This window comes from Mercenaria mercenaria, chromosome 10, assembly GCF_021730395.1.
Source record: "Mercenaria mercenaria strain notata chromosome 10, MADL_Memer_1, whole genome shotgun sequence".
NCBI lineage: Eukaryota > Metazoa > Mollusca > Bivalvia > Venerida > Veneridae > Mercenaria > Mercenaria mercenaria.
This window is the reverse complement of record NC_069370.1, coordinates 69,484,303-69,508,028: the sequence shown is the minus strand read 5'-3', so window position 1 is coordinate 69,508,028 and position 23,726 is coordinate 69,484,303. Positions and strand designations below refer to the sequence as shown.

Below are 23,726 nucleotides of genomic sequence, written 5' to 3'. Positions count from 1 at the left end.
TCTGCCTACTGGCTCCAAGCCAGTCAATAAACTGAGTGTAATCAAGTGAAAATCGTCACTGTTCAACAAAATTTCATATTTTAACTGGCAGTAGGCATATAGTTTGGGTCATTATTATGACACCTGCAGTCATTCAAATTCTTCCTCTTTGACTGTATTGCTGGCAGACATACAGGAGAAAACCCAGACAAAGACAGTTTATACACATACCAGCAGCATGGACTTTTTCATATGAAATAGAATCCTGGCTAGACTTCAGGCTGCAAGAGTCAAATCAAACAAATTCAGCACTTGGTATTGATAGCCAACACTGATAACTGCAACACTTTTCATATGGCTTTTTCTCCCAAAAACATGTAAAGGTTTTAATCATTTGTCAGGTTATAAATAACAATGATAAAAATTTTAGGTCACATGTTAACCTACACCTTTGGGTGGTGTATGAAGACGTCAAGGCGCCCTTCCCAGCATTATTTCAGGCTTGACCACCTGTAAGCTAGCTGGATGGCTTCTAGTGATTTCCCGATTGTCACCGACAATCGAATAATAGTTGTTAATTTTTCCAGGTCGGCGACAATCGATTGTGTGAGATGCAATCGATTGTCGGGTAATAATAGATCTATTTTCTCGTATTAATTTACTTAACCTGCTGAATAGGGCTACATGTATTCAGGACCCGATTCCAACAACGGGACTTGTTCCGCCATTTTACCAAACTTTTTGGTCAAGGAAGAGCACTCGTTTGCATTGAAATACCGGGAACTTGGATAATTTTCTGCTACTATAAATTCGGATAGTATGAGAAGCAATTGTTTACCAACAGAGAAAAATCGTGGGAAAATACCATTATATTCTTGTTATTTCAGTTTCAATCTTTTTTTTTACTGCGTAATCTTTTCAATCTGCGCCGAGGATAAAACTACACTGATATTTCACAAGTCAAATAAACGTGTCAAAATATTACACAAACAAAATTTTCTTACTCTGAAAATTTATTAAAGTTAAAACATCCTGTTAATCCAATAACCCTAACTGACGGAAGAAATTCATAAGATTCGTAATATTTGCAATACACAGTGTTATGTCACACCCAGTTGTAACCACTTCTACCTGTCAATCAAAATTCTTAAACTTCAGAGTACCGCTTTGGTTTAAACAGTATTTATTTAGAAAACTGCACATATAACAATATACATGAATTTGTACATAAATGGATAGAAAACAAGTTTACAAAAACTTATATGAATTCTTCTCCATTAAGAAATATTTACACAAGTACAAAGATGTGTTAGCAACATGGTCGTGTAACATATGCAGATGAGGTACGAAAGAGAAACTTTTGATGGTGGGATTTAGAAAAGATGAAATACTACGACAATATATGCCTATCATTAGGTAGCAAAAAGTGAGTTTTTTCAATAGGTTTTGTTTGTTTGTTTGTTTTGGGTTTAACGCCGTTTTTCAACAGTATTTCAATCATGTAACGGCGGGCAGTTAACCTAACCAGTGTTCCTGGATTCTGTACCAGTACAAACCTGTTCTCCGCAAGTAACTGCCAACTTCTCCACATGAATCAGAGGTGGAGGACTAATGATTTCAGACACAACGTCGTTTATCAAATAGTCACGGAGAACATACGCCCCGCCCGAGGATCGAACTCACGACCCCGCGATCCGTAGACCAACGCTCTTACCTACTGAGCTAAGCGGGCGGGCTTTTTCAATAGGTAGACATTAAGAATTTTGAAAAAGAAAACAACAAGAGTGCGCGGATAAAAAAACAAACATGGGCACAGTAAATTCAGCACACGGTTACAAGGATGGTCACTGGGTAGGTCGTCTGATTAAGATTACATATCAAAGCGCTTTGTTGATAAGATGAATTTTTGTACTTTGACAAAGAGAAGGGTGTTTTCGTTAAGTGACAGGTGTTCATTCCCGAACAATAGGTTATTAAGGGTCCGCGGGCATGGGATATCTGAAAGGAACCGTCGGCGTAATTGTATATAGTTACTGCAAGTAAGTAAATAATGGCTAACAGTTTCGACCGATCCACAGGTGCATAACGGTGACTCTACAATCGACCTTCTGTACAAGTCAAGACTTAAAGAACTGCATCCCAGTCGCAGGCGAGTGTGGAGGATTTGACCAAGACGGGTACCAGAGTTGTAGTATTTGGGGGTTCGCCGTGTGGTACGGTTGAGAGAAGCCTTAAATGCTTCTATTGTCGTGCTTGTGCGGACGTCTTCAGATAATGAGTTCCATTCCTTGATAGTTCTTGGAAGAAATGAGCTAGAGTATAGAGTTGTGCGACGGCGGAGAGGTGTTATGTCATTGGTATGCCTTAGGTTGTATTGGGGCTGTTGGCTTGGTGGCAGAAGGTTACAGAGATAATCAGGACAAAGATTATTTTTCATTTTAAAAAGGAGGATGAGTCTATGTTTTTCCATCTAGATTCAAGAGTTTCCCAACCGAGGTCATGGATAAGTTTTTGCAAATTACATAATTTAGTTGCCCTGGCAACGATTCTGGTTGCTTCATTTTGGAAGGACTCAACTTCCTTGCTTAGATCATTCGAGCAGTTGTCCCAGACAAAGTCAGCGTACTCTAGAAGGGGACAAATAAAAGAAATATACATACACTCTAGACATGATCGGTTCAGAAAGTATTTCAGCGACCGAAGCATGCCAATTCTTGACCACGCTTTGTCGAGTGTTGCTGAAATGTGGGCGTTCCAACGTGCATCATGAGACAGAGTAATTCCTAGATGTTTGTGTGCTTGAACTTCGGGGATCAAGGTGTTATAAAAAAGCAGGTCTGGATGATTGGATTTTGCCGTCTTTCTTGAAAAGATCATGGATTCCGTTTTGTTAGGATTAAAGGACACAAGCCAGGATTTTGACCAGGAGAAGATAGTGTCGAGGTCTTTGTTTAATTTCGTTGCAGCAGATTCCGGAGTGTCAACAACAATATAAAGACTCGCGTCATCAGCGAAAAGCTTAATTTTACAGCCGATTTCCTGAACAATGTCGTTAATATATACAAGAAAGAGCAAGGGACCTAGTATAGAGCCTTGAGGAACGCCAGCTGAGACATGAGACCATGATGAAGAGAAATTTCTATATTGGACCCGCTGGCGCCTAGAGGAAAGATAAGAAGAAAACCATTGCAGTAATGAACCTCTCACGCCAAGACGGGATAATTTATAAAGAAGACTGCGGTGCCAAACCCTGTCAAACGCTTTAAATATGTCACAAAACACAGCACGAACTTCTTTACCTTCATCAAGAGCACGGCATATGTCATTGTAAAGATAAAATAGTTGGTTGATTGTGCAGTCGCCTTTCACAAAGCCGGACTGGTTTGGTGTTAAGAGATTGTGCATGATTAAGTGGTTGTAAATATGTTTATGTACGCAGCGTTCCATCAGTTTCCCGATACAGCTGAGGAGTGAGATCGGTCGGTAGTTTGATGGTAAAGAGGGGTCAGACTTCTTAAAGATTGGAGTAACGTTAGCAAGTTTCCACTGTGACGGAAAGTTTGAGGAACGAAGGAGTGTATTAAAGAAGGTTGCCAGAGGCTGTGCCAAAGCAGGTGCACCTTCGCGAAGATGTCTAGGACTGACCAGGTCTGGACCAGAAGCCTTGGAGGGATCCATAGAAGAGATTGCATCGGCGACATCTTCATGAGTTATGTTGATGCTAGAAAGGACTGGTTCCACTGTGTCGGGAACTGGTGGAAGAGAGCCATCTTTATCATCAAGCTTGGATTGTGAGCAGAAGTAGTTATTAAGCAGTTCTACCTTATCTTGATCTGATGTTGCTTCTTGACTGTTGTGGTTAAGTGGAGGTAGACTATTTGGTGTTTGTTTTGTGGTAAGTTGCTTGCATAGTTTGAACTAGTCTTTTGCACATATGCTGTCTGAGTTTATTCTTTTGATAAGTTTATTTTGATAATCTTGTTTGTAGTGTCTGATGGCTTTAGTGACGTCATTTCTGATTTTTCTAAATTTTGCCCAGATTGTTTCCGTGTTATGTTGTTTAGCTTCTTTATGAATCTTGTTGCGTTTACGTATGAGTTTTCGTATGTTATTGTTCATCCAAGGAACACCTGTGGGCCTTATAGTAACAATTTTGTTAGGAATCACCTCGGACGCTTTAGAAAGTATTGTGTTGGTGAAAGATTGAGCAACTAGATCAGGATTAGGATTCGATAAGATAGACTCCCAGTCAACCGAATTTAGTTTATTTACGTATGCAGCATAATCGCCCCTATCATATAGCCAGATATGCCTTTTAAAGCTGTAAGTTTTTGGTTTACTGAGTTTTAAAACTACAACGACAGGACAGTGAAAACGAACCAAGTTTGGAATGAAAGGGTCAGATACAAAACTGGAAATGACGTGATGACTAGCCTTAGTAAATATGAGGTCAATCAGTGAGGAGGAGTGTTCAGTATCATGAGTAGGTGATTTGATAAGCTGTTGGGTGTTACAGGAAGACATCAATCTGCCAAGTTTGTTTGAGGAGGAATATTGCATATTGATGTTGAAGTCTCCTGTTAAGATTACCTTTTTCACAGTTTGCAGAGAACGCCTGGTCTACACTTTGTTCCAACAGCTGCCAGTAATCGTTATTTGCATCTGGAGGGCGATATATGCCACCAACAAGGTGCTTCTTACAATTTATTGTTAATTCTACCCAAATGCCTTCAAGACCAATAATAGACAGGTCAGAGCAGACATTGGCAAGAAGACCGTCGCGGACATAAATACAAACACCGCCACCAGCTTTACCGCGTCTGTCGCATCAATAAGGGATATCAAAATTCAAGATTCTGAGGTCCTCGCTCGGAATGTCTGGATGGAGCCATGTTTCAGTAAACACAAGTAAACTCTGAATATTCAAGTGCATTACGGAAAGACCACATTCTGTGAGTTTCTGGTAGATAGATGATTCAGAAGATAAGGTGTTAGAGATACTGGACGAAGATGAAGGGCCGGGGTTAGGATGGATGTCCCCAGAAACAAGTATTAACAATAGACACAGGTAGGTTCCTGAGACCGGAGAGTAGAATATAGGTTCAGTGTATGGTATATGCTTAAAGCGCAAGGAAACTGGGAGACGGCATAAGGTAATTGTATAATCTATCTGAGCCATTAAGGAGGATGGTCAAGTATTGCAAAGTCTCCATCCGCCGTCCCTAGGTGAACAGTCTGTGGGACAACCATACCTGGTAACAACCAGGGCTTCGGAAATTTGCCGGTTTGTCGGTTTTGGACCGATTTTTGACTTTTCAGACCGATTCGCGAAGTGAAAAACGAAAAATATCGGTCCCGTAAAAATGGAGAAAAGTATAAATTTCGGTCTTATATCTCAATACACGATCACCTGCCAAGTAGGAAATTGTTGGTCGCACCTTCAGATAATCAATAAACGTGTCAATCGGTCTGATTGTCACTTTGATAATCGGTCCGTAATTAGCGCGTGACGCAATCAGTGCTCGCGCGGCACATCCTTCAATGTTTGCAGACAGCCGACTGCGGTGTATTAAACATTTTTGACTGGTTTCCTAACGTTTCTGTCTGGATCCTAATCATTTCGACGGGGATCCACTTCTTTTATTTAGAATCCGACGGATGGTTTATTTCAAAAGGCTATGTTTGATCACGGTAACAAACAAATGGTCGCTGCATTTAATCAAAGAGTTATAATTGTACATTATAGGTCTTTGATTTAATGAGACATCACACGGAAAACCGATAAAAATAATTTTTATAATTACTTGATTTGAAAAAATTACATGAATTATTTGTTGGGGCTCCAGTTGAAACAAATGCAGAAAATCGTCTTTGCAACCCGACTGTACAAAAAAGAAAAAAATTGACGGGCAACCACGAATGATAAAGAAAACCGAAGTGGCACTGTTTATCAAATCGGTCTTTTAAAAAACGTTTCAAAATGAAATTTTTTTTACATCAGAAGAGAACATAATTATAACTTTATAAAATGTAGTTGCTTATTGAAGTACAACGTAAGTGAAATGAAATATCCGTGGCCAACCCGCGTGACGTTTTGGTACTATACATGCGGGAAATTCGATCTCAGCGTTCAAATAACGTACACATTCGGTCCGCGGCAGAGTATTCTTTAAATACTGAGGCTGTTTAGCAGAAAATATGTGTCGTGTAACTCACTTTGACGCATTGTATTTTCAAAGAATGAGGAAACATCACAAAGTATCTGCCGTGTATACGGTACTGAAGTCACGTGCATTGGCTTTTAGACTAGTTACGCACACGGTGTCAATGCCTGGTATTATCTCGGAAAAACATCGAAATTTAAACAAAGTAACGATCACACATAACACTGAATAACTGTCTTCATTGTATGGTAACGCACGGTGACTGGTAACACAGTTTTAATGCATGACATACTTATTTCTTTACCCTATCACGTTTTACAAAATATGTAATATTGGGTATGCGGTGGGTGGGGTAGCGCCGATGTCAGGATTTTCGTTTCGGACCGATTGAGTTTTCAAAATTTCCGGAGCCCTGGTAACAACGTATGTACCATGCGTAATATGAACTGTGTGCCGAGCATTGTCATGTTGAGTGAAAAGAAAAAAAGATGATTTCAAGGTAAAGTTTAGTACTTACAGTCAATTTCAATGGCAGGACTGTTGTATACTATTTGTTTATTTTAACGGGACGTTCATTATACAGTAGGTGTATATGAGGTTGTATAAGTATTTCTATTAGAGAACAAAATGATTACGTGCATGCAAACTGTACATTAAAGTTCCAACGTTCAGTTACTAGTATGCTCTACGTTTCACAAATATAGTACTACTGCGTCAAAATTAAACATTTTTCATACACTGATCAAAAAATCAAAAAGAAACAAACTTTCAAGCGTTTTTCAAATATATGATAATATTGAGTACATGTAAGGGAAGCGAATCTTTATTTGAAATTAAATTCTATTGAGTATTCTCCCTTTGATTTACTATCAACTACAATATCACAACGCTCTATATACTATATACAGTATAATACTATAATACAATGGCAAGTACAGAACGTTGTCCGTTGACTAGGCAAGATTGGGAGAACAAATCATTAACATTAAAAAAAAAATATATTGGTAGCTTTGTAACAATTAGATTTACAGAGAATAGTCTCTGTTGTTTGGTACCAGCTATCTATACAAACTTTGTAAACAGGTAACTATGCTGTAATTGTTACAATGTAAGGCGAACAACAAGTTTAATACATTAATCCTAGCAGAAAAATACAATTTTCAAATATTTTACAATTTGTACAGATACGACTACACATAGCAGAAGAAAATCTTCATTTAAGATTAGTTTATTATTGTGAATTCTCCTCTAATTTAGCATAAGGCAGGAATACTGTTATTTACAATGTCAATGTACCGTACATTAACCTTAACTAGATCACAGTTATCGTACATTTTCCTATCATAGTTTGGTATAAAACATTACGATATAATTGCATAACACCGTTAAATTCTAGTTCATGCATTAGATACAAACATTTTTATAATATAGAGCAAAATCTTAAACATACACCTTAAAAAGAAGCATAAAATGTTATAACTTTCATTTTAGGAGACATACAAATAAATCATATTGGCTAATGAATCATCTTATAATGACACATCTAATGTAGGAAAAGGTATTTACACGTTATAAATCATGAGCGTTCGACTGTAAATTCCATGACCAACGAGTACACTGTTCAACGAAAGTTACGGGTTTATATGTGCCCATCTTTTAAACTCGTTCAGTTGCCTCCTTGTTTCGATGCGATAAGTTTTGTTATCGTTAGTTTTGACAATAACAACCCCATCTATGGTCCAGGAACCGTTGATGGCCTTGCAGCGGACAAGGCGGCGACACTCGTAAAAAAGTTCTCTTCTGACGTGGGTAAGGTCTTTGTTGAGGAAAGTACCATGGAAGCCAGCCTCACGGAGGTTAGGTTTGCATTTGAACATGTTTGCACGGGACCTATATGTAGCAAATTTAATAATTATGTCTCGTGGCTTTGGGCTGTTTCCAGTTGTGCCCTCCTGCCGACTGACTACAGGTCTGCCTACACGATGAGAGCGATCAATGTCACATATATTTAGTTCTGCCCCTATAGATTTGGCAACATCGAGAACGATTCTGTCCGTGTCTTCTTGCGGAGATTCCTTTATGCCTGAAAGGCAGAGACAGTTTCGCCGGCTATACTGATTAGCCTTGTCCATGTTGTCATCGGCACGTTCTAACTTTTCTTCAAGGGAGTCGATCTTGCTTTTCAATGATTTGTTTTCATGCTCGAGCAACTAAATTTTGGTGGTCAAACTTAGCATAACACCCTGGACACGCCGGTGACCATTGTTTTCATTTGATCCTGAAATTGTTTGGCAAGCAGTTTACTAATTGTAGCAAGATCCTCTTCTCTGAAGGTTACATGAGTGACAGGAACATTGGGGACATCCATCTCGGATGTCTCAGATGACAGAGAGTCAGCTCTGACTTTCTTTGGATCATTCGGATCGAACGGCGATGAGAGTTCACGTTTGTTCTTGTCTGTCGCAGCCGGTGTAGATGACGATTCGCTCATGGTGCGCTTTCTTTGTAGCTTAGTATACTACGGGTAGATTTTAGCGTAGGTGGTAGGTCAATTAAACTTATTGACCAATGTTTATATATATAGTCAGATATGCGTGACACAGGTACACAGGTAGAAGCGTTCACGAAAATGTACTTCAAAAAATTTAATAAGATGATTGTAATTCCTCCAAACTTACATCACGGTTTATACTCTATATCCGATCTCACATAATCAAGTTTTTAGAAAAAACAAGTCCCTCAGTCACACACTATCACTAAAAACAGTCCAGAGAATAAACACTAACGTTCCGCCATGAAAACTCGAGTACCGCTTTGATCTTTAACATGAATGGTCTGCTTATGTGATGCACTATTCTTTAGATATCTCTGTAGGTCACTCGTGGTGTGATTTAAAAAAGATATACTAAGTGGTCTCGTTGGTTTTTACAAGCAGAAATATAATTCCTGGTGATATATGTGCCAACAGTGTGTGTTTGTGTTTTTTCCTTTTGTTTTTGTTTGTTTGTTTATTTTACTGTAAATATTTTTGTTGTGTGTGTGTGTACAAACACTTGGGAGGAAATAGAAAATAAAAGTATGAAATAAAGATCACAAATCACTGTTTTTGTTTTGGAAGAATCTCCTCTTCAAGATGTTTTTTGTTTTAGATATTTTGTTGATTTTGGCTATTTTCAAGAATGGTGACCAATGTATTTAACCCTTAGCCTGCTGCAGGCGAATTTAACAGCCTTTGCAAACAGCTTGGAACCAGATCAGACGCCGATTAAATCGGCGTCTGATCAGGTTCCAAGCTGTTTGCTACTCTGACAATATTTCTTCCAATTTTGGAGCAAATTGAATGAACTTTTCAATTTTAGCAGACAACATTTCCAGCAGACGACAATTTATCTAGCATGCTAAGGGTTAATTTCATATTTCCATTTTAATTATTATCCTGAGGTAATAACATCAATATACCAAGGTTGGAGAAAATTGTTAGTTAGAAACGTGTGACAATACAATTTTACAGACAATATTGATTCTTGTTGTTTTGAATGTTATTATTGTCATTACATGAACATTTTGTATACATTTCAACTGAAATAAGTTAAAGAACAATATAATGTCATTACTGTTCTTGGGTGTAGACGGTGGTGAAATCAATTGGGTCCGATTATGAAACACTAAATTGGCTTCCCCATACATAAAAATCTACATCCCAAGCCAGGTTTAGAGCGCACAAGTGATTTGAGTTAGCCAACTAAACCAAATACGGCCAACTTTCAACATATTGATACAGGAATGAAACTTCATACTTTTCTGTCTGCTAAATTTGCAATTAATTTCAACTGTGCAATATGAAACTTACCATGCCAGAATTTTTCACAAAATTTCACCATTTCCATAAGACCTAGACGAATCACAGCTGCCTTTGTGTTATCTCCATATCCTAAACCATCAGCAAAACCTGCTCCTGTTGCTACTATGTTCTATAAATAAAAGCAACATTTACAATATTTAGTTATAACAATTTTATGTAAGTAAAGGTTCTAGGAATACATATACTATCAAAGTAAAATGTTTTCCCTTTTGTTGAAGTATTTGACGCAGCATTGTTTTTCATCTATAACCTTAATTTCTTCAAACTGGTTCATTTCAAGGTCATTTAGAGCTTAACAAAGATCTACTGTATTTCAAGTTGTTCTGCCTTTATGATGATCGCTTGCATTTATTGTTCTACATTTTGGCTGCATATAAGAGGTGTATACCCTAAAAGCTTCTTAGAATCTATAACTATAGTGAGATTTCATAAATGTGTTGACATTTCTTATCTAAAAATATGAAATACTATAAACTAAAGTTATATAACTATCTACCAAAGTTAGTCCAAATTTTTAGGAAACTTGGGTTGATTATTTGCAAAATAAAAATGGTAAAATACCTTGGTATCATTAAGAGCACGTGCAAATCAGCTTCTGTTTAAAAAGTGTGCTTGGTCATAAAAAAGTAACTAAATCCAATTGAAAATGTTAGTCTTATATAATTACACTTTAAAAAAAAACTATTTTGAATGTTACCTGGTGCATGTATTTCCACCATGGCTTTGATGTGCTAAAAACAGCACAGTGTCCTTGTTTCAATTTTAGTCAATATTAACATAAAATGCTTCAACATATTTCAAGCAAGTGCGTTTATCATATACCATGGATTGCTACTTTCTGGAAATAAGTGTTGATTTAAGATGACTGTTTACCTTTAAACACACAGGTCTACTACATTTCAAAAATTGCTTAACTTAAATGTTTCACACTGCTCTACTGTATTATAGAGCAATACTGTATTTAACTAGAATTGTAACAATAAGACACAGATGCCTCCATATACTGCACCATCCAAAATTTCTTCACTATACCCTACATAGTGAAATTAACAAAGGGCCAAAACACTGGTCAAAATGGTCACAGCCCATCCTTCATGGTCATATTCAGATAAGGCTGTGCACCTGAGCAACTCTGAATCCATTCTTTTAAAAAGTGAATAAGGAGCTGAACACAACAAATTTCTTCACTATGGCCTATTTTGTGAAATTAAGAAAGGGCCGTATTAATTCTAGAAAAACAGCATTACTGTATTTAAAGCAGACGGCATACATTTAATGCTTCACACAGCACTACTATATTTAAAGCAGATGAGATACATTTAATGCTTCACACAGCACTACTGTATTTAAAGCAGATGATATACATTTAATGCTTCACACAGCACTACTGTATTTAAAGCAGATGACATACATTTAATGCTTCACACAGCACTACTGTATTTAAAGCAGATGACATACATTTAATGCTTCACACAGCACTACTGTATTTAAAGCAAATGTTATACATTTAATGCTTCACACAGCATTACTGTATTTAAAGCAGACGGCATACATTTAATGCTTCACACAGCATTACTGTATTTAAAGCAGACGGCATACATTTAATGCTTCACACAGCATTACTGTATTTAAAGCAGACGGCATACATTTAATGCTTCACACAGCATTACTGTATTTAAAGCAGACGGCATACATTTAATGCTTTACACAGCATTACTGTATTTAAAGCAGACAGCAAACATTTGAGCCACGCCATGAGAAAACCAACATAGTGGCTTTGCGACTAGCATGGATCCAGACCAGCCTGCGCATCTGCGCAGTCTGGCCAGGATCCATGCTGTTCGCTAACGGTTTCTCTAATAACAATAGGCTTTGCAAGCGAACAGCATGGTTCCTGACTAGACTGCGCGGATGCGCAGGCTGGTCTGGATCCATGCTGGTCGTAAAGCCACTATGTTGGTTTTCTCATGACACGGCTCATTTAATGTTTTACACAGCATTACTGTATTTAAAGCAGACAACATATATTTAATGTTTCACACAGCACTATTGTATTTAAAGCAAGACTGTATACCTTTCAAGGTTTCACACAGTACTACTGTATTAAAGCTGATGGCATACATTTAATGTTTCACACAGCACTACTGTATTTAAGCAGACGGCATACATTTAATGTTTCACTCAGCACTACTGCATTTAGAGGACTGTATACATTTAATGTGTCATACACCAGAGCTGTGTTTAATGTTCCACATAGTTCTACTGTATCTTAAGCTGACTGTTTACTCAGCATAGTTTTACAACATTTAAAGTGGACTTTTGACAAGACAGTTCTACTGCATTTCAAGATGTTTGGTTGTTTTACAAAGTTCTTCTGTATTTTAAGGTAACTGTTTCCTTAAATGCCCAATACAGACCTACTGTATTTAAAGAGGGATGTTTACCTTTGAAGTTTTAAGGTAATTTTAAAGTAATGCATCTAGCCTGAATACTTCTGACATTTTAAAATGGTTGTTAAATGAAACGTCCAATGCAGTTCTTCGAAATTTTACAGTAACTGTTTTTTAATTCTGCACAGCGCTTTACTAAATTTTTACAAGGAGTGTTTACCTGTTATGCTCTATGTAGTTTCACCACACTTTCACATTTTTATAGATTTGCTACATTTTACAATACTTGTTTACCTTTATTGTTCCACAGATTTCTACTAAATGACTGCTTTCCTTTGATGCTTCATTAGGCTGTACTATATTACTGTGATGGTTCATCTTTTATGCTTCACAAAGTTCTGCATTTTACAATGATTGTTTACAATGATTTTTTACTTTTAATGCTCCACAAAGTTCTGCACTTTACAATGATTGTTTACTTTTAATGCTCTATAAAGTTCTGCATTTTACAGTGATTTTTTACTTTTAATGCTCCACAAAGTTCTGTTTTACAATGATTGTTTACTTTTAATGCTCCACAAAGTTCTGCATTTTACAATGATTGTTTACTTTTAATGCTCCACAAAGTTCTGCATTTTACAATGATTGTTTACTTTTAATGTTCCACAAAGTTCTGCTTTTTACAATGATTGTTTACTTTTAATGCTCTACAAAGTTCTGCATTTTACAATGATTGTTTACAATGATTTTTTACTTTTAATGCTCTATAAAGTTCTGCACTTTACAATGACTGTTTACTTTTAATGCTCTATAAAGTTCTGCATTTTACAATGATTGTTTACTTTTAATGCTCTACAAAGTTCTGCATTTTACAATGATTGTTTACAATGATTTTTTTCTTTTAATGCTCCACAAAGTTCTGCACTTTACAATGATTGTTCACTTTTAATGCTCCACAAAGTTCTGCATTTTACAATGATTGTTTACTTTTAATGCTCTACAAAGTTCTGCATTTTACAATGATTGTTTACTTTTAATGCTCTACAAAGTTCTGCATTTTACAATGATTGTTTACTTTTAATGTTCCACAAAGTTCTGCATTTTACAAAGATTGTTTACTTTTAATGCTTTACAAAGTTCTGCATTTTACAATGATTGTTTACTTTTAATGCTCAACAAAGTTCTGCATTTTTCAATGATTGTTTACTTTTAATGCTCTATTAAGTTCTGCATTTTGCAATGGCTGTTTGCTTTTAATGTTCCACAAAGTAATATCTCATTTTACAATGATTGTTTACTTTTAATGCTCAGCAAAGTAATGCTGCATTTTACAATGATTGTTTACTTTTAATGCTCAGCAAAGTAATGCTGCATTTTACAATGATTGTTTACTTTTAATGCTCGAGCAAAGTAATACTGCATTTTACAATGACTGTCTACCTTTAATGCTCGGCAAAGTAATACTGTATTTTACAATGACTGTTTACCTTTAATGCAATATCGGCCTAGACTGGAAGCTGAGGAGGAAAATATGATCCCTACCGTTGGTTTGGCTGGAAATAAAGTGTTCCATCCATTCCAGGTGACTTTCATCTACTACCCATGTTAAACAAGAAACTTTACATTTTTTACATCAATGCTTCATAAAGTTCTACTTCAATTTACAATGATTGTTAACTTTTAATGCCCCACAAAGTTCTGCATTTAACAATGATTGTTTACCTTAAATGTTCCCCAGATTTTGGGTAAACTTTAACATCACTATTTACCTTTATGTATGACATTTTTGCAATGACTGTTTACCTTTATGTATGACATTTTGCAATGACTGTTTACCTTTATGTATGACATTTTTGCAATGACTGTTTACCTTTATGTATGACATTTTTGCAATGACTGTTTACCTTTATGTATGACATTTTGTAATGACTGTTTACCTTTATGTATGATATTTTGCAACAATTATTTACCTTTAATGCTCCACATAATTCTACAGTATCTTCATCTTCACAGACAACAATACGGAAATAATCTGCTTGAAACATTTTCTTCAATAGTAAACCCTGATCACGATTCCTAATACCTGAAACACAGAAACAAATAAGATATTCCCAAGAATTTGAATTATTTCCAGACTAAATGCAGAAAAAGAAGAAGACTTGACTTAAAAAGCAGACAGGGATTGTCAGCCCTGTTGGCACTCATCAACATCACAGTAACAGTAAGTGAAATTGAATAATTCCCCACAGGAAAGAAATCACCAGCTTGCACAATGTCGCATCGTCGGCAAGTGAAATTAATTTAAATGACTCCACTCCTATAACTTTCCTGAATCAGGACACAGACGCCAATGTAGGCTGTGACAAATGGATGAGTGCAATAGCTCTACCTATTCTTCAAAAAGTCAAGCTAGAAACTCAAAAAAACTTGTTAAAAATCAAACCTATTGTAGCTTCACAATAATTTTCTGATGCAACTTCATTTGCTATATTAGCTCCCATTAATACTGCACATGGTATCTCTAATGTGTTTTCTACTTCTGATGATATAAGAGCTATTCCTCCTCCATCCTTCATAGCAAAACCCTGGAAGGACAAACATAACCACAATATTAAACCTGTACAATGTTCTTCTTTCACTATAATATTTTATCATTAGATATGCTGTCAATATGCAGACTTATAATATGTATTTGGCCACTAACATTATAAAGTAAAAGATGAAAATCTAAGATTAACTTTATAACTATACTGTTATTTATACTTAATTAAATTTACTGTCAAATGAAGTTTTATCCAAAGTTCAGCAAGTCATGGCAAGTTTTTCACAATAAAGACAGCAGATAAAATTTTTGCCTTATTTGTCTTTTACCTTTATTAATGATACACCTATGGATGATTTTTTTACAGTTCCTTTCAGCTTGCTACAAACTCCAGGTAAGAACTGATGGGGGATAACAAATATGTATATATCTGCATCTTTTGCTGACTCTACAAGATCTGCAAGAGCTATCTGAAAAAGACAAATTTACAACCAGTTACTAAGAACTTGTTAACTTTTGAACATTTTGTGAACAATTCAATCTAAGAAATCAGATCTCAACATACAAATTGCCAATTCATTTTATCTTTCAAAGTTGAAAAACACAAAGTAATATCCCACAAAATAGCTGTTTTGGCCAAGACCACAAAATGTTATGCCCACGAAATCAAATCATTTCATAGTAATGTTCTGATGAAAATACAAATTTTGTTTTATCTGCCCTTTTACCTATTAAGATGAATAACACTTCCGTTGGGTTTTAAAAGTTGTTAATCAGATTTTGGTCATTCAACACTTTAGCATCTGATCATTTACACTCGGGTATCTCACTTGGGATATGTATCAGTTGGAATGATTGATACAGTTTGTATCAATACAAAAAGATCAGTATTCAATATATATGATATAATATTTTTCTGTTCAGAATTGTTTCAATGAGTAAAACTTTTTCATAATTATGCTTTACAAACAGCATGTATTATTTTAATTAACATAATTTAGAGAGGACCTTAAAAGGATGCTACAGCCTAAAGTTTGGTGAAAATCCATCAAATGGTTCATGAGAAAGAAGTTGTTTAAATGTATTTCTATTTTTAGCTCATGTGGCCCTTGAAAGAGGCCAAGAAGATCCATCTGAACAAAACTAAAAGAAATCCATGCCAGAATGATAATATCCAAGTTTGGTGCGATTCTGACCAGTAGTTTCAAAAATGTTAGAGTAAAAATGTTGACGCAAGATGATGAAGGTTGGACCATCCATCTAGACTAAAACTTAAGGAGTCTTGGAAAATAAGTTATCTCCTACAATAATTGCTTGTGAACTTCACTGAGATATGAGCATATACCCAGAATATGAATATTTAGATAAAAAACTTTAAGACCAGTGACCAACTAATTTGCATTAAATATTAGTTAAGTTGATATGAAATGCAAAATGCAACATGCTGTAACCAAAGCTTGTCCAAGTACTTGAAAAGCTACTTCTGATAATAAATACAGCCTTTAGGAGAATTCAACAATATCATCATTCTAACACAGGACTTGTACTAATCCTTGTCAAAAGTGGTTGATATCTAACTAATAGTTTTGAGAGGTGGTAAGGACAAATTTGTGGCAGACTTTCTATAGGCTTAAAGATATTACAAAATAAATATTTCTCCCCTAATTAGGAGACAAAACAAGCAAGATATTGACACAGCAGTGTGGCACTGGTTTCAAAACACATATTACAGGGAAGGTCAGAAACCTGTGGCTCAGTAAGATAAGTGCATGACTATGAATCAAGAGGCCATGAGTTTGATTTCAAGGCACATCACTATGTTCCTAGTGGAGATCTGATAGAAAACAGCATGTCTGAAATTGTTTGTTCTCCATCTCTGGGTTGTATTCAGATGTTGTTAATTACTGGGCAGAGAACAAATCAGTACTGGCAAAGAATCAATGAACAATGTTAAGATCAACCAACTGCCATTACACAACTGAAACTCTTTTGAAAAACAACATTAAAAACATAAGAAACAAAGATACATAAAATTAGTGGTAACATACCACATTTTCTGGTATTTTATGGCCCGGAAGGTATTTAACATTTTCATGGTCTGTGTTGATGATTTCTGTGAGTTTTCTGCCATTCACCTCCTCCTCAAACACCCACATTTTGATTTCTGTCTCAAATTCATCCAACTTTTGTACATTGTTTCCAACAACTTTGGCTATAGCAGAACCCCTGGAAAAGAAAATTATTGAGCAATTTTGAAATTCAGTACCTTCTGGCAAAAAGTTTTCTCAAATGACAGGCCTCGACCTTAGCGGTGGACCGTTGGACCTACGCAACCAAAATATCTGCAGGTCCACTAACTATCAAAAGTTCGATAGACCGATGGTCAACCAATTTTCAGTCACGGTCTGCAAAAGTGAAGAATAGGGGAAAAATCGTATGCATATCGACGAATTCACAAAACGAAAGTTGATTTTGCCTTAAGTACGGCATTCTACAGTTACAAGCATTGGCGAGTTGAAGTCAGGATAGCACGAATGGACTACTCCACTGATCGGGCGAGTGGTTTTTACGTGGTAACTTTACCAAATTGAGAAATTGAAATTACATCAGGCAAAATAACCTGGATTGACTGGAATTTACCCGCGAATCGTAAAAATATCAAAACGTCATGCTGGTAATTTTCCATTCACGAGCACGTGCGCCCTATCGTAATATCGCCCTAATTTACATCGCGGTTACTTTTGACACAAAAAACACGCGTAGTGCATTCTTTTTTTAATATAATCGCTTCAAATTTTCAACACCGCTTGAGAACTAATAGAGTTTGAATTCTATAACAATTTTAATAAGATATCGACGGGAATGCAGGCAAAATTCTTTAAAAACGATCAAATTTTCATATAATGCTTTGTAAAATTTCAAACAGTGCGATCTTGATTATTTACTTCTTTCTTAAAGTTAATAAACGGTACATACTATGGTAAAAGAATTAAGACTTTTGACCAGAAAGTACAAAAAACACAATTAAAAACTCTTAAATAATGAAAAAGCGGCAGCAATTTAAATACATGGAGTAAAACGATTTTTTGCAAACAGATTTCTGTTAGCGCGGCAGAATAGGTTACGTGACCTCGTGAACGTAAATAGAAATGTGGTTTTAAAATAAAGCAGTATGATGTTGTTGCGGATTTTAATAAGTTTTAAATAGTTCTTCGTACATATATTTTTTGACACAACACTTTGTTACATATTCTTCTCAAACAATAAATTGTAATTTCCTTATAGGGCAAATAGGTCACAGAGGTAGGATATACACTATAATCGTTCACGGTTTAACACATTTACATGTCAGTTTATTCGGGATATTGCAGATTCGCTTTTAAAAAATTAAAGAAAAAACTTTTTTTACTGATTTCTTCTCAACAATTTAAGGAATCGAGAAAGTACGATAAGACAGTGATCTGTCACATGGCGCGAAAACATGACGTAATGCCATGACAATCTCGGGCAACTATACCGCTTTGATCTCCACTTCAGATGCCATAATAATCGACACACTTCTTTTAGCTCTTTGTGGGGGTGTTAACTGATGATGAAAACAAGGCCAATTACTTAGTTTATCATCAGAATAATTACCGATAATTGTTAATGTTTTTTTTTTCACTTTCAACACGGGTCGGGTGGATGATGATTATTGTGTCCATATTTTGGGACACTTTCCAAAATAATTACCCGAAGGATAACAGAGTGCTACAGTCTTCCATTTCTAATTATTTTAGAAATAAGTCCTGTTTCTTTGAGTCATATGAAGTTATGACGTCTACAACATCACAATTTATGTAATAGAATTGGAGGTCCACTAACGTCTGAGCAGGTCTACTAGATTTTAGCAGTTGGTGGACCTGCTGGCAACTGCTGAAAAAAGTTAAGGTCGAGGTCTGAATGATTGACTAGAATTCTAAACAATTTGTGTAAACACTGCCAAGCAGCCTTATTACGTTGTGATTTCATTGGAAATGTGTATATTTTTGCAATATCCCTATATTATGCAATGATGTCCATGTCATATGTATTGTCTGCAAAATGGCAGTCCAAAGAAATGAAGTTTGTCTTACTTAATGACTCTATTATCCCTCTAAGCTGTTTAAACAGATCTGCTTATTACCAGTTTCTTCACTGTAGGTTCTAACACAGGACTCACATAAAAGAAAACAAAAAACTGATAGCAATAAGCTAGCTGGAACCATAATAGATTCAATTTCAATTTAACCCATTAATATCATGCTAGACACGACTGATTCTGCCTTTGCGACCAGAGCAGATCATGATCAGCCTGCACACATCCATGCAGTCATGATGTGCCTTTTTCACCATTCAGTCAGTATCTTTTTAGTATGCATGCCTTTTAACAGTTAATGGTACTGTCCGAACTGAAAGATGGACAAGTTCATTATAGAAATTTAGCAGGGAAAGGTTTAAAATATCATTTATTGCATGACAATGACCTATATATACAACTGTAATTTACATATTTCATAGTTCATTGTTCATATGGAAAAGATTTAGTTTGCAGTATTTTATCAACTATGCACATTTTAAAATTCATTTATTTTAAAGCTACTCTCCCATAGTTAGGCTGGAATGTTTATGTGGTATTGAAAATGATAGGGAGTGAAAATAACTGCTACATAAGAAGAATGTTGACTTTCTCCACTATTTCAAAAGCATTCCACCGATTCACTCCATTTAGCACATTACTTGTTTAGTAATTTATTAATTAGGATATCTTGCAAATTTCATGTCAGAAAGTTTGTACCACTGGTCATTTTCACAAGTCAGAAAAAGTCGCTTTAAAGACCTGCTACAGGATGCTTTTTTTTACCAAGCGGGGAAGGGGCCTAGGCCTGTGATTTGGGGAATAAAATAGCTCAGTTTTTGGGCAAATGGGAATAAAAAACCTGATCAATGTAAAGTAAATTTCTGGGGAAAACTGCATGATTTAAAAGATATTTTCTGGGCCTGTTAACAGCCCCCTATTAAAGAAGGGAAAAAAACCTGCACTACAACCTTGTGACCTATCCACTCTTCTTCACATAATCTTCATGAAGAACAGATAAATACATCTTTCACTGTAGAAAAAAAGTGTGGTCTAAAGATAACTAAATATATAAAGTACTGTGCATGCTGTTACATTTATTCAATAGAATGTTTAGATGTAAACACATCGTTTCAGGGGTGGTGAAATCTGATTTTGACTTGCTTGTCCGTTTTTGTCCATTACTATTTTTTACTTGTCTGTATGATAGTTATATAGTAAATTCTGGTCAAATTTCACCTGTCCGTACAAGCTTTGGGACAACCTGGGCAATACGGACAATTGGATTTGCCTCCCCTGCATTTTGGCCTGATGTATGCTACTACTTGCATTTCTCAGTTTTTTGCATGTATATTATGTAAAGTTAATGCTACCATCATGGAAAGATTGTTTTTCACAAAAAACTTATGTCTCCCACCACTCACCATGCAGAAATTGTAAAATGCCACTTAATAAGGGCCATAACTCCAAGGAAAATCAGTGAACCATATCATTCCAACTATATAACAGATGGACGGATAGACTGACTGACAGACAACACTAAATCAATATGTCTCCCACACTACATTTAGAAGCCATAAAAAAGTACAGTTCTGTGGTGGGTCTTAAAAAGTACAGTTTACTTGTCTAGTTAAGGAAGAATGTTCAATTAACTATAAAACATAGACAAGAGCTGTCGGATGACAGCGCGCTCGACTATTCGAAGAATTGATTGAAGAATGGGGTCAAAATATTTCCATAGATTTTCAGACTAAACAAAAAAATGGATTAAACAAAAAATGTTCCTGTATTTGTGGATTTCGATTAGTCTTCCACTAAATGGCAATGTGTGACCATGATGGCAAATATGTTAAGTTATATGTTAGGCAAAACATGGACTTATATGAAAAATTTAACTTATCTCCAAGTCCAAAAGGGGCCATAATTCAGTCAAAATAGTTGACAGAGTTATGTACTCTTGCCTACAGATGGAAATCATGTTGATAAACTAGTGTTAAAAGTTTCAAAGCCACAGTTCAAACAGTTTTGACAAAACGCTGACTTGTAAGAAAAACTGAACAAATTTGAAAGTCCAAAAAGGGCCATAATTCAGTCAAAATAGTTGTCAGAGTCATGTACTCTTGCCTAAAGATGGAAATCATAATGATAAACAAGTGTTTAAAGTTTAAAAGACATATGTCAAATAGTCTTGACAAAACATGGACATATACAAAACAGAACCAGTTTCCAAGTTCAAAAAGGGCCATAATTCAGCCAAAAAAGAGGAGAGAGTTACGTACTCTTGCCTATTGATAGAGACTATTATACTGAACAAGATATAAAAGTTTCAAAGCCATATGTCAAACACTTTACACAAAATATAAACTGGTACGAAAAACTTAACCAAGATTTCTAAGTCAAAAGGGGCCATAATTCAGTCAAAATGCTTGATGGAGTTATGTACTCTTGCCTACAACTGGATATTGTGATGGTAAACAAGTGTTGAAAGTTTCAAAGCTTTATCTCAAAAGACTTTGTCAAAATGTGGACTGGTACGAAAAACTTAACCAAGATTTCTAAGTCAAAAAGGGGCCATAATTCAGTCAAAATGCTTGATGGAGTTATGTACTCTTGCCTACAACTGGACATGGTGATGGTAAACAAGTGTTGAAAGTTTCAAAGCTTTATCTCAAAAGACTTTTGTCAAAATATGAACTGGTACGAAAAACTTAACCAAGATTTCTAAGTCAAAAGGGGCCATAATTCAGTCAAAATGCTTGACAGAGTTATGTACTCTTGCCTATAACTGGACATGGTGATGGTAAACAAGTGTTGAAAGTTTCAAAGCTTTATCTCAAAAGACTTTGTCAAAATATGAACTGGTACGAAAAACTTAACCAAGATTTCTAAGTCAAAAGGGGCCATAATTCAGTCAAAATGCTTGACAGAGTTATGTACTCTTGCCTATAACTGGACATGGTGATGGTAAACAGGTGTTGAAAGTTTCAAAGCTTTATCTCAAAAGACTTTGTCAAAATGTGGACTGGTACGAAAAACTTAACCAGGGTGTGACGCCGACGCCGACGCCGACGCCGACACCGACGCCGACACCGACGCCGACGCCGTGGTGAGTAGGATAGCTCTACTTATTCTTCGAATAGTCGAGCTAAAAACTTAAGAAAATGCTGAACAACATCATTGCAAATACCAGGCTGCACACAAACATAAATCAAGTTTTGACTTAAGGTGCTCAAATTTGTTAAAAGCAAAGATATATAATCAGCCTTTCCTTTCAATAGCATTAAAATTCAAACGATTTGACAGTCAGAAGAAAATCTACATTATACATACAATTAAGACCTTAACATTTGGGCCGAGTTTATAAATGTTATGTAACAACAGTAAGTCAACAGGACCAATTTTCCTGGATTCTTTACCAGCACTAACTTTTTCTCTGTCTGTGACAACTCAGAGGTGGAGGATGAATTAATTCAGACATCTGCTAAATCATCAAACAGAACATTTGCCTGGCCATAAAACTGAACTAACCTCTTAATGTAAACTAAATACAGGTAAATTAGGACTGCTTATAAGGCCTGCCTCCTAAGTTTCCCAATTGTAGATGTTTTGCAAGCAACCAACATGTGTATAATATTGACTTCTTTAAAAATTGAGCTTATCTGTAATGTAATTTAAATACTGGTAAACAAGGAGTTGCATTTTTAAAATGCAAAATCATGCCCCCAGTGTATGACCAAAGATGTTGTTTTTTGAGGTTTTAAGTTTAAGGCGAGTGACCAAGTGAGTGAGTTGGGTTTTATGGCGAATCAACACAAAAAAGGTCATGAGATCAAGGTCATCGATATATAGGTCAGTTTGTAGGTCTTGCCACAAGGATTGTTGAGTGCCAGTATGAACTAAATCAGATCATTAATCTGGGCTGTAAGCAATCTAGTTCTTACGGACGGATGAAGGTCAAGGTCATCATGGTAGTTTAATTTCAACCTTAACTAGTAGCCAGTTACAATCACTATGTCATTTATATATAGGTCAGTTTGTAGGTCTTGCCACAAGGATTGTTGAGGGCAAGTATGAACAATACTGGTTCATTAATGTGGGCTGTAGGCAATCTGGTTTGTACAGATGGCTGAAGGTAAAGATCATCTATATAGAGGTCACAATATCCTAATTCAGTTCCTTCTTTATTTCATATATACAACAATTAATCTTGAGACCTCAATTTCAGTACTTAGAGCATTTCAATGATGTGAAAAACCATATATATCCAGTAAGTATAACATGTCTTTTTACCAAAAATAAAAAATATTGAGCAGTTATGACACTTACATATAGGAAAAATAATCTGTTTAGAAAAACAATACACCCTGAAAATATGCCCACGAAATTTGCTGTTCAGCAATTATACATATGTAGACATTTTCTCAAATACAATGAAAGTGGTCTAGATCTTTTCTAAATACAATAAGCAATAAATCTAAGCTGAAAATAAAATTGCCATTTGTCCTTATATGCCTCATAATACCATATTTCATATACCACATGAAACTACATTTTAGACTACTTCACATGTAACACTAAGTAGTCACTTCCTGTCCTATAGGTCAGTTTGTAGGTCTTGCCACAAGTGCGAGTATGAATTAAACTGGGTCATTTATGACGGCTATAGGACCAAAAATGTTGTTTGTTTAGGTTT

The 23,726-nt window shown here is 35.8% G+C and overlaps 1 protein-coding gene across 1 annotated transcript in view; it reads right to left on the bottom strand.

The window, feature by feature from the left end:
• The window catches only part of LOC123561342 (glycerol-3-phosphate dehydrogenase [NAD(+)], cytoplasmic-like), a 49,336-nt gene that overhangs the window by 10,267 nt on the left and 15,343 nt on the right, over nt 1-23,726 (bottom strand). Inside the window, exons 2-6 of the mRNA XM_045353635.2 lie at nt 16,986-17,163; nt 15,267-15,407; nt 14,839-14,980; nt 14,366-14,478; nt 9,994-10,114 (exon numbers count right to left, since the gene is read on the bottom strand). Of these exons, the coding sequence (XP_045209570.2) occupies nt 9,994-10,114; nt 14,366-14,478; nt 14,839-14,980; nt 15,267-15,407; nt 16,986-17,163 (695 nt within the window). The remainder of the gene's footprint in view (nt 1-9,993; nt 10,115-14,365; nt 14,479-14,838; nt 14,981-15,266; nt 15,408-16,985; nt 17,164-23,726) is intronic.